At 43.0% G+C, this 12,440-nt stretch overlaps 1 protein-coding gene across 3 annotated transcripts in view; it reads right to left on the minus strand.

Moving 5' to 3' along the window:
• The window catches only part of SMARCAD1 (SWI/SNF-related, matrix-associated actin-dependent regulator of chromatin, subfamily a, containing DEAD/H box 1), a 105,067-nt gene that overhangs the window by 41,547 nt on the left and 51,080 nt on the right, over positions 1-12,440 (minus strand). For all 3 annotated transcript variants that reach the window (XM_044302707.1, XM_044302698.1, XM_044302714.1), the window contains 3 exons: positions 4,149-4,351; positions 2,092-2,182; positions 243-342 (listed from right to left, as the gene is read on the minus strand). In XM_044302707.1, coding sequence (XP_044158642.1) covers positions 243-342; positions 2,092-2,182; positions 4,149-4,351 — 394 coding nt within the window. The remainder of the gene's footprint in view (positions 1-242; positions 343-2,091; positions 2,183-4,148; positions 4,352-12,440) is intronic.

Genomic DNA, 12,440 nt, shown 5'->3' on the forward strand with positions numbered 1-12,440 from the left:
ACTGGCAATGCAGGTGAATAGGTATTTTAGACCCATTTACATCCAGGAAAAACTATGCACTATGTTGTGACGAGCCTTGGAGCTGGAAATGGAAGGGAATGTGCCACTGATGCCTGATAGAGGGATTTTACATGAAAAGAACATTGTCGAGCTTTATATACAGTACTATATGTCAATTCTCAGGCTTTAGGAGGATAACCCTGCCACAATATATTTCAGAAACATTGATATACTCTACTAACCTAGTGTGGATGCTGGAACCACCACAAGATGTGGGCCGTTGTCTCCGTTCATGTAAAGATGTGCAAGGAATGCTATGGCTTGGACCGTTTTTCCCAAACCCTGAGTAAAAGTAATAGACAAGATTTTGAACAAGCATACAATCGACCATGAAGCGAGAAGATCTGGATAAGCAGGAAAAAAAAAAAGCCACAAGACGCTGACTAGTACTGCTCCACAGAATTATCAGTGCTTCTATCGGTGGTGGTCTGAGCGGTCAGACCTTAACCACCAGCTGAATACATGATGTGCAGTCTACTGAAGGTAAGAACAACATTTAGGCCACCTGCACACATTTCGGATATGTGCAGTTTTTCAGCGTACACTTGGTGGATTGTTTTTGTGCGGATATTGACCTGCTGCGCTGATTTCCAAATCCGCAGCATGTCAATTATGTTTTAGCTGTGGATTTCGCTCTCTTCCCATGAAGGGTGAAATCTGTGGCAAAACAGCATAAAAAAATACTGTTAAAAATCGTGGTTTTTGGTGCGGATATAGTGCAGAAACAAATCTGCATGGAAATCCATGTAGATCTTAGATGTGTTCGTGTGCTTTGAAATCATTTTGGCAGCTTCACCCACTCCTCAACGTGAAGCGAAGCATACTTATTCTGCCACCACCACTGGGAGACCAGAGTGTGGTGGGCCAAAGATGCCGAAGGTCTGCCCAAAGATGGTTTAAAGCTGGAAACCCCCTTTAAAGAGGTTGTGGAGGTTTATACACATGTGGCTTTGTTCCAGAAAAAGTATGACATCTGTCCATGGGTTGTACCGGGTATTGCAGCTCAGCTACATTAAAGTGAGCTGTACTGTGGACAGGCGTGGCGCTGCTTTTGGAAGAAGGCAGCCATGTTTTATGGAAGATGGACAACCCCTTTAAGACGCTATTCGCCTTTAATAGCTGTCAGATGACCGCTCAGTTGGATGATAATTATCTCTCCCGACTCCCCCATACATGAGAGTATGAGTTTTCAATGTTTAAATTTCACACACCAGATCCTTCTCTCCCCAGACATCATGTCAGTCCTGTGTCCCAAAACAGACAGTTACTTGCGCTGCTGGTTCCGGTGTGGTGGGTAATTCACACTAGATAATCATATAGTAAAAGTTTGAAACCGCGCTGCTTGAGACTCTGTTATCCGATACACAGGTGAATGAATCAGGGTATTAGCCTCTATCCTCCTCTCAAAGGCTTCGATCCTCCTCAGACCGCCTCCTCTGCAGGGTTAGACAATAGGCAAATAGTGTAGTACCCTCTTAGTGGTTGGTTTAAAAAGTTTTATTCTACTTACAGACGTTGGTAGACAATAGGCATATCACAATAATAAAATCTGTAACGTTCCTGCCCGACCCGGGCAGAGAGCGAAACCCGGGTCAGGCAGGAACGTTACAGATTTTATTATTGTGATATGCCTATTGTCTACCAACGTCTGCAAGTAGAATAAAACCTTTTAAACCAACTACTAAGAGGGTACTACACTATTTGCCGATTGTCTAACCCTGCAGAGGAGGCGGCCTGAGGAGGATCGAAGCCTTTGAGAGGAGGATAGAGGCTAATACTCTAATGTGTATGAGGGCCTTTAGCAGAGCGTTTGAGCCATATTACTCCGCTGAACACAAGCCAGAAGTTTAAAATGTTCCTCTAATTTCCTCTCCTGCCTGATCTGAAATAATTCATGGAAAAACGCAAGTGCACATTTGCAGGACAGTCGCTGAAGCAGGCACAGATCCTATTCTAATAAATGGGAGCCATGCACGATAATCACCGGAAGGGTGGACAAGAATTACTTAGAAGGCGAGAAATAATACCAACCATCTCATCGGCCAAAATTCCGTTCACTTTGTGTTTGTGAAGGAGGGCTAGCCAATTTAAGCCAATCTTTTGGTAAGGCTTGAGCACCAGGCTGCAAAAAAAATAAAAAATAAATGGTAAAAAGGTCAACAAGTCATTTTTTGGCATCTTATGTGCAAGTAATCCCAGCAGGCGTATGCCATTCAACACAGTGTATTCTTTATTACAGCCAGTACATTTTCGGCCCATCCAGCCTTTCTCAACTGATAACACAAACTGATACATTAGTGACGTTTTATAGGTGAAGGGGTTGGATCACGTGTCAGTGACATCATGAATTCGTTATCCAAACAGGAAGTGATGCATCAGGATTTAGCCATAGTGACACAACCCACTATCATTTTATACAGGTCCTTCTAAAAAAATTAGCATATTGTGATAAAGTTCATTATTTTCTGTAATGTACTGATAAACATTAGACTTTCATATATTTTAGATTCATTACACACCAACTGAAGTAGTTCAAGCTTTTTATTGTTTTAATATTGATGATTTTGGCATACAGCTCATGAAAACCCAAATTTCCTATCTCAAAAAATTTGCATATTTCATCCGACCAATAAAAGAAAAAGTGTTTTTAATACAAAAAAGTCAACCTTCAAATAATTATGTTCAGTTATGCGCTCAATACTTGGTCGGGAATCCTTTTGCAGAAATGACTGCTTCAATGCGGCGTGGCATGGAGGCAATCAGCCTGTGGCACTGCTGAGGTGTTATGGAGGCCCAGGATGCTTCGATAGCGGCCTTAAGCTCATCCAGAGTGTTGGGTCTTGCGTCTCTCAACTTTCTCTTCCCAATATCCCACAGATTCTCTATGGGGTTCAGGTCAGGAGAGTTGGCAGGCCAATTGAGCACAGTAATACCATGGTCAGTAAACCATTTACCAGTGGTTTTGGCACTGTGAGCAGGTGCCAGGTCCTGCTGAAAAATGAAATCTTCATCTCCATAAAGCTTTTCAGCAGATGGAAGCATGAAGTGCTCCAAAATCTCCTGATAGCTAGCTGCATTGACCCTGCCCTTGATAAAACACAGTGGACCAACACCAGCAGCTGACATGGCACCCCAGACCATCACTGACTGTGGGTACTTGACACTGGACTTCAGGCATTTTGGCATTTCCCTCTCCCCAGTCTTCCTCCAGACTCTGGCACCTTGACTTCCGAATTACATGCAACAGTCCAGTGCTGCTTCTCTGTAGCCCAGGTCAGGCGCTTCTGCCGCTGTTTCTGGTTCAAAAGTGGCTTGACCTGGGGAATGCGGCACCTGTAGCCCATTTCCTGCACACGCCTGTACACGGTGGCTCTGGATGTTTCTACTCCAGACTCAGTCCACTGCTTCCGCAGGTCCCCCAAGGTCTGGAATCGGTCCTTCTCCACAATCTTCCTCAGGGTCCGGTCACCTCTTCTCGTTGTGCAGCGTTTTCTGCCACACTTTTTCCTTCCCACTGAGGTGCCTTGATACAGCACTCTGGGAACAGCCTATTCGTTCAGAAATTTCTTTCTGTGTCTTACCCTCTTGCTTGAGGCTGTCAATGATGGCCTTCTGGACAGCAGTCAGGTCGGCAGTCTTACCAATGATTGCGGTTTTGAGTAATGAACCAGGCTGGGAGTTTTTAAAAGCCTCAGGAATCTTTTGCAGGTGTTTAGAGTTAATTAGTTGATTCAGATGATTAGGTTAATAGCTCGTTTAGAGAACCTTTTCGTGATATGCTAATTTTTTTAGATAGGAATTTCGGGTTTTCATGAGCTGTATGCCAAAATCATCAATATTAAAACAATTAAAGGCTTGAACTACTTCAGTTGGTGTGTAATGAATCTAAAATATATGATAGTCTAATGTTTATCAGTACATTACAGAAAATAATGAACTTTATCACAATATGCAAATTTTTTGAGAAGGACCTGTACATCATTCACATGTTCATAGAAAACTAAAATATCTGTGCAGAATAATGAATGCGCTAGACATCAAGGTAATGATCCAAATCATAGCATCCTAGACATAACCAGTGAGTATACCTCTTGCTGAGGATAGAAGGTTGCTGTATATTCCATCCACTTTCCCCGTCTTCGGTGATATGAGTGACCTGCGTCATTAATTTCCTTGAAATGTCCTCACATTTGTTCATAAGTTTCAAAACCACCTCTCTTTCTTTGATCAATATTTTGCAGTCCCAAACCAGGTCTATGGAAAGTGTATTCACTGTGTTCACTTTATTAAGCTGCAGAGAAAATAAAAAGCATTTAGCATTGATCTAATGTTTCACACCACAAATAGACAGCAGGGGGCGCTCTCGACAAGCCACAATTACCAAGAACTGATTGAAGACAAGGCATCGTGTCTGTGTGAATTTTCTGATTTCCGTGCTTTTATTCAGCGTACATAACGGTTTGCAAAATGTAGATATCGTACTGGCCATATAGTCTGAGGGTAAATATACCTAGTTTATGCCCTACGTCAAAAACGGAAGTATTCTCTTTGCAGACTAGGTGCATTGCTCTACAATGGATACCAGCTAAAAGTTACCATGAACAGACAAATTAACCAGCACAAATTAAAGGGTTTTCCAGGCTCTTGATATTGATGACCCATTATTAGGAGGTGAGAGTCCGACATCTGCGCATCCATCAATCAGCAGCTCCCTACCGCTTATAGTGCTTTTAACTAGCACTGTGAATGGAACAGGAAGCGTAGTGGCTGTGCACCTGTTCATCCTTGCCTGCCACCCGCAGCTCCAGTCCTGCACACTGACTCCCGTGTGTATCTTTTGGTCTGCGGCTTGTCCTCTCCGGCAAGGGGATGATCATCTGCTCCATTGCAGCCAATACCTGGATTCAAAGGTGACAGGTCCACAAGAGACACGTCACCTCTGAACCTAGTGATTGGCTACCGTGGAGCAGATGATTCATGCCTGTGCCAGGGAGAACTTAAGCCACGGACTAGAAGATGGACACACAGGAGCCAGCATGACGGACAAGAGCGGCAAGTATAATTCTTTCCTTAGCAGAGGCAGCCTGCGGGCTCCTGTGAAATGTTCCCTTTCATGCTGTTCTAAGATGACTGCAGCCATGCCCAGTTGTGAACTTCCTCCCCTGGTCTTCACTACAGCACAGCTACAGGCATGGTAAATTAGGGCCCTGGAGTAGCATGAAGATACCTAGTATAAGACTGGAGGAGAGGTGAGAACTGATTATCTATCACCACTAGAACACCCTTCTTATTCTTTTTGATAAATAGAACATAAAATATATTTATGATTAACACTTCAAAAGTGTTCAAAATGTATATGAAAGTTAATAAATTAGTAAATGAATTATTAATATATAATATTGAACCTGTAGTAGGTACCCAAAACAAGCTTCGAAACTGACTTCAAAGCCCTGCCGTCAATTCCTGTTAATATAATGTTACATTCATTTTCTGATGCAGTTTCGGTCATTAAAGGGGTTGTCCGCTTTTTTTTATATTGATGACCTTTCCTCAGGATTGGTCATTAATATCAGATCTGCAGAGTAATGACTCCCGCCAATCAGCTTTTTGAAGAGAAGGCATTCCCTATACGAGCATAGCCTTCTCTTCACTGTTTACCGGCTCGCAGTCAGTGAGAAGGTTTAATTACAACAATGTTGTCCCTATTCACTTCTAGGGGACAGCTCCGTTCTATTCACTTGAACAGATCCCATTGAAGTGATCGGAGACGCCATAGTTGTAATTACACACGCTCACTGTTGCAGCTGTGACAGCAAGCAGGTAAACAGAGAAGAGAAGGTAGCGCTCGTACGAGCACGGATTTCTCTTCGAACAGCTGATCGGGGGCAGCTGGCAGACGGCTCCCCGCTGATCTGATATTGATGCGAAATTGCAGCAATTATGGATAATTTATTGGTACAATGACGTACAAAGTTCCAGTTACATAATTAAAAATAATAAAATATGGATAACCACTCTTGGTATTGATGATGACTGAACGTTTGGGTCCTCACGGACCTTCTTCAGAGGTCTATTTATCTATGATAAAATAGCATAAGATCCATATTCTAATAATGAAGTAACCAGATAAGCATATCAAAAGAATGAGAGGAAATATAATCAAGAAGGTAAATTGTAGATAGAAAGCAAATTAGTAGAGTCATGGCAATAGTAGTGATATACAAACGTGGGAATATGAGGGGAGTATATAATCCCTAATGAGTAGAAGTCATGTGTAGGGAAATTGCCACAAGAGGGAAAATTATGTAAAAGGGTTGCCACGGAAGGAAAATACAAAGCAGAAAACAAAGAGGGCACAAGTTCAATGAAGAGAAATGTATATGTAAAGAGGTTATTGGTCTTTGGTGGTATGAGTTGGGAAAGCTGGATCCCGAGGCACTAGCCTGAAAACGCTACTTTTTATATTGTACAGGCTGCTATGAGCATTTGTGACATAATCGGATCGTCCCGTGACGTGGGTGGCGCAAGCGCATGTTCCACCATAGCGTCACGTGACCCCGGAAACTGTAATATGCGTTTCAAGGGTTGTCTTAATGAAGGACAAAGGGAGGGGGAATATGTCATCAATACAAATTTCGTAACCCCCGACAAAATTGTGGAAAGCCCACTGCATTTTTAGGATAACATAATTGGTAAATTTGAATGCAGCCTTAGAGATACATGTGCACACATTACCGTTGCATTCAGCACTGCAGGCTGTGATTCAATGTATGCAGGCGCTAAACTTTATACTTCTGCAGTGTGACCAATTTTCTCTGCCATCACAGGCAAAAATTGCTAACATGCTGGGAAGCGCTAAGAAATGGCACCAGACTGATAAAGAAGATCAATTTGTGGTTATGTGGTGATCTCCCACACCCGTGTGTGTCTTTATGTACATTGTTTTTATTGTATAGGTGCTTGAACAATGGACAAGCATAAATGGGGGTGCTTGTATGTGCGTTTGCCCAAAATGTTTCACTTTTTCTCGCTCACTAGACCCATATGCACAGATTTACTAATCCTGTAGATGGTGTAAGCTTAGACAGGCTGTCTGGTCCTGCCCCAGATTTATCACAAGGAGTCAGGTTGGATGGTAATTGCGGTGCTTGATCAGACACTTTTCTCTGACTATACCAGATTTTGGTTGGATAACTTTGAGTCTGATTTTTATGCTAGAGTTGTGGTGCAATTTTGGCGCAAAATGGTGCATCTTAGGCACTGCCCCCTTTGCCTGCAAATCCCCAACCCTGGGAGAGCATGTAAAAAAAAAAAAAAAAAAAAAAAAATAATTAAAATCCGCCAAAAGAGCGTCAATTTTTAGACAAATTTTTGGAGCAGACATTAGTAAACCTGGGCGTGGTGTTTTGTAAACTGTGTATTCCTGTGAGCATACAGTGAGGGGGTGATATTTGCAGTTTTAGTGGAATTGTACTGTACATTTTGTTGGTGTCCGGTGTACAGAGATATGTGGGACAGAGCCCTGACCATCTCAAAATATAGAGCCTAAAAAAATCCTAATGGTTGCCCTGGGTATGATATTCAAGACAGACACCCTCCTACTTTGGCAGTGCACATAACGGAAGGCGAACATCTATCTTACAGCCTCATCTATTGATAAATGCTCAGAGATCTTCCACCTGCCCTTTAGACATAGCTGAGAGATCACATAAGGCAGAAGTATGGGGATAGCTGGTGCCATAAATGAACATGACGAGACTGACTGGATCCATCTATGTAAGACATGCAGATGGAGAACAGGTTTGGAGTTCTTAGCTGGAAGGCGGAATTTTCACGTTTATTCCTCAGATATATTCAGTAGTGGAGGCAGGGAGAAAAGTAATACGGCTTAAAAATTTAACATAAATCCGAATGTTCAGAGAATAAGCTTCAGGTTGTTTCTGTTATTCCTAGGTAGCAGAAGATTTGTACAAGACCGAAAAATGCGATTACAGATAGCGAAGCACAAAACAAGCAGAAAAATAGCATGATGATACAATCGTCAGCATGGTCCGAACACTGCAAATACTGTATCACTATAGGGACGGGTCTGAGGAAGAGCAGGTATGCTACAGATGCACTATATCGGTTACGGACTCACGCACAGAAATAAACAAAATCACAATAAATCTGTATTTTTAGGCTGTTTTCTATGATGCCTTCACTACAGGATGGGAAATTGTGCGCACTGCCCTTACTTGCATGCTGTCTCTCCAAGGTCAGATTTTAACTCTACTGGGTTGGTATTCCAACCCCCTGGTTACTATGCTGCCCCAGATAGGGAGACCTGACAGATCCACTTTAACCCCTTTAGGAATGGGACAATTTTTGTTTTCCCCCGGCCTCCCAAGGGCCATAACTTCTTTACTTCACCATTTACATATCAATTTAAGGGCCAATTAGTATTTTTTTTTTAAAGGCACTATTAAAGGGGTTGGCCGCTTTCTGGTTAGCGTTGACCGATGTGTTTGTAAGATGACTATATGACACTTACTAATACAGCCTTATTTGATATTGTGCGCCATTTTCTATATTTCTTGAGGTATGGCCCCTTCTTGGCCAAGTCTTTTGTGCTGTCCACACAGAGATCCTGTCCATAAAAAGGCTGCTGATGGAGGGTATCAAAAAATATCCCCATGCAATGTCTCCTCCATTGAAATACACTGCACTTGCACTTTTGGGAGATTAGTGCAGGTGCAGCGTATTTGAATGGAGGAGACCTGCCTGGTCACATGACCCTCCATCAGTGGCCACCTGTGTGGACAGCACAGAAGATTTGCCCAGCAAGGGGACATTGCTTATGAAACAAAAGCTATATTAGTAAGTGCCATACAGTCATCTTACACACTGGATGCAAGTAGCTAGAAAGTGGCCAACCCCTTTAATTTTACCATATATTGTACTGAAAAACTGATTCTTTTTTTTTTATTGCATTCATTGTGCACTAAAATGACATAAGACTAAATCTATATAGGTTTTATTATGTCTTACATAAAAAAAAAAAAAATAATAATAATCTCCTTGCATTGCCATATTCTGACACCCATAACATTTTTCCTGAGGCTTGTTTCTGGCAGGGCACTATTTGGGGGTGCATATAACTTTTTGATCACCTATGACATCCTGCACTAAAAATAAACTAACAACCTTATTCTGCGGCTCAGTACAAATACAGCGGTACCAAATTTATATAGCTTTTATTATGTTTTGCTGGTTTTAACTACTTGCCGACCGTCTGCTGACTATATACATCCAATGGTCGGCCCTTATCTCTGCAAGGACGTATCTGAACATCACTGCAGAGTTATGAGGTCATGTACAGGAGGGCTCCCCATAGAGAAGGCAGGGGCAGTTTTTTTACCATCCCTGCCTTCCCCATTGCTCAATGAGTGCTGTGAAGAGAGATCAGGGGCTTCCTGCTCCAATCCGGACAATTATGTGTTCGCCAGGGGTCGGGTGCCTGCATGAACTGCTGGGTCTCAGCCAAACCCAGAACAGCTCTGAAGTGATGTTGCACTGCCCTTTATAACCTCTAGAACTAGGGCTAACATGTCAGCCTAAATTAAAAATGAAATAGTAAAAATAAAAAAATTATGATTTAAAAAAAAAAAAAAAAAAAAAAAAAAAAAAAAAAACACTGCAGCTCCTAGCCCCACCGCCAGCAACCATAACCCATACATCCCCTATATCAAAAAGGGAACATCATTTAAATATGTATTTTAATTGCAAGTTGTGTGTAAAAAAAAAATATGAAAGAAATATGAAAAACGAATTCCCCCTTTCTTTTCTGAATAAGGGGTGGTGATGTGTCACTGCTGAAGCCAGTGGTTGGCTGAAGAGGTTCAGGTGACTGTGCCAATGGCAGGGAGAAGGAAAGATGGAGGGTAGGAGCAAACACAGAGAACCGCAGCGGCAGGGAGCAGGTAAGTATGACCTTTTCAGTAGGAGACACAGGCTGCCGGCCCCTGCTACAAATTATATATTTTCGTAAAACCTCTAAGCCCTGTCACAGGCCGCAGGCTGCCATAGCAACCAACCTGACCCCCACAATTTTGCTATGGGAGAAACAGCCGCATTCCCTCTAACTGCTCAGGTGTCATAATTGCCTAACGGGTTAAATGACAGGATCAGTTATTTCCGATCCCAGTCACCGTGGCCGGGTGTCAGCTGTATTACAGTCGGTATCCATCTTTTATGGAGAGGGCTCAACCCCCAAGCCGGCTCCAAATGTTGTGTTAGGAGGCAACAGTGCAAAAATAAAGATTTCCTACGCGGCACAGAGTTTTGAAGCTCAAACCAGGTGTGTATCACAGGACACATTCTACTTCTCTTGTTTGAATCCACACCTGAAAACCTGATTAAGACCCAATTGTGTACAGGCACTCCAGGGGCACAGCCACACGTTCAGGTTTTCTGATGCAGTTTTTGAAGCCAAAACTAGGAGTGAATATAAAAAATATAAAGAGAGAGAACCTGTCATTAATACTTTATGCATCCAAAAAACCCGAACATGCGGCAACACACTAAGGCCTCTTGCACACGAACGTTGTGCATCCATTCGCGCAGCGGTCGGGACGGATCGAGTCCCATTCAACTTGAATGGGTCCGTGATCTGTCCGCACCGCAAAAAAAAAAAATAGAACAAGTTCTATTTTTTTTGCGGTGCGTAGGCACGGACAGAAACACCATAGAAGCACTCTGTAGTGCTTTCGATCCGTGGTTAAGTTCCGCATCTCCGTGATTGCGGACCCATTCAAGTGAATAGGTCCGCATCCGTGAAGTGGAGTGCACACAGGTTGGTGCCTGTGTATCGCGGACCCGAGGTATGCAGGTCACAATACGGCCACAGGCGCACAGCGTTTGTGTGCAAGAGGCCTAAGGCTACCTGCACACGAGTGTGGGCTGTCTTGCAGAGATTTTGCATGCATTTTGCATTTGTGTTCAAGGAAATGGTGCCTTAGGGCATTAGCTCAACTGCATACTGCGCCTATCTAGCCCACCTACAAAGCGCTGTTTGGGGCGATTAACCCTTCGCAACTTCTTCCACAGGGCTCTAGCCCTTTTCCTCTTCTCTACCCTGTGCGGCTCATCCAATTCTCAGAAGAAGGCAACTAGCCGAAAACGTTCAGTAATCTTAAACTATAAAATAAACTTAACACTTGAAGCAATTCGGTGGAGTCCAGGAGTTTTATTTTAACCATTGCTACTTGGCCTGGGAACAGTCTCAGACTACCTGCAAAGATACCCAATTGGAGTGTCATCTAACCTTCTATAAAAAATAAAAAAAAGACCACGGGGGTGGCACAGGCCAGGGTGTAGTGAGGAATGACTAAGCACTTGGTAGGCTCAGGGCTGCCCCCTGGGCACTTGCAAATGTATTATATTGCATCAATTTTCCCAGCAATTAGACTATGTTTAGAGACAAAAAGTTTTCGTCCGGCCAATTCTCGGCATGTTTGCTGGGTTGCGGTCGGATCTCCACAGCTCCCCATTACTGTATAGTTTAATGGGGCCAGATGGGAACACAGTGGCTTCTGGTAATGCCAGATCCAGAGAGATCTGCCAGAACAGCCTGCCGGATGTCACAGAACATGAAAGAAAGAAAGAGGAAAAAAAAAAAAAAAAAAAGAAGAACAGGACGTCTAGTTTCTCCTCAAGAATAATTATTTTGGGCATGTTCTAAACTTGCAAACGTACGTTATTCACAGATAAGCAGATGGCAAACATTCTTAACTGTAATGACTTGCAGAAATCAAAACCAATTTAAAGGGTCATTGAGCTTTCCAAAATCTTGACATGACATTGCGCCAAATCAAAGGTCTTGAACAGCAGAGGTCTGAGTGTTGAGACCTCCACCGATCTCTCACATAGTGCTCGCTCTCCTTGCTGCAAGAGAGTGAACTGAGATGGGCCTCTAGGCTTCTATACAGCTCAACTCCTGGGGCCACAGCACTCAGACCCCCGCTGATCAAAACCTTTGATATGTCGCTAGGACATAAAAAGTTTTTGGAAAGCACAGTGACCCTTTAACTTGGACAGGAAATTATCTCTTTCATGAAACAAACAATGCCTAGACACTGTAAGCCATGTCTCATATGCACAGACATAATGTGTATACTACGAGGTACAGGACTAAATTACTGATGACCTGTACCTATAGCAGACTGGCGGGAGTTTGACTACTGGTACCCCCACTGATCAGCTATTTTGGCACCAGAATTACACAGCTCTGTGTATTGAGGGTCCCGATTATAGCACCACTGCTCCCATTCAAGTGAGTGTATGGAGCTGTAGTTCCATTGCCTGGTTCCAGCACAAAAACAGCCGATCGACGAGAGTCA

The sequence above is a fragment of the Bufo gargarizans genome, chromosome 1, assembly GCF_014858855.1.
Source record: "Bufo gargarizans isolate SCDJY-AF-19 chromosome 1, ASM1485885v1, whole genome shotgun sequence".
NCBI classification, from domain to species: domain Eukaryota; kingdom Metazoa; phylum Chordata; class Amphibia; order Anura; family Bufonidae; genus Bufo; species Bufo gargarizans.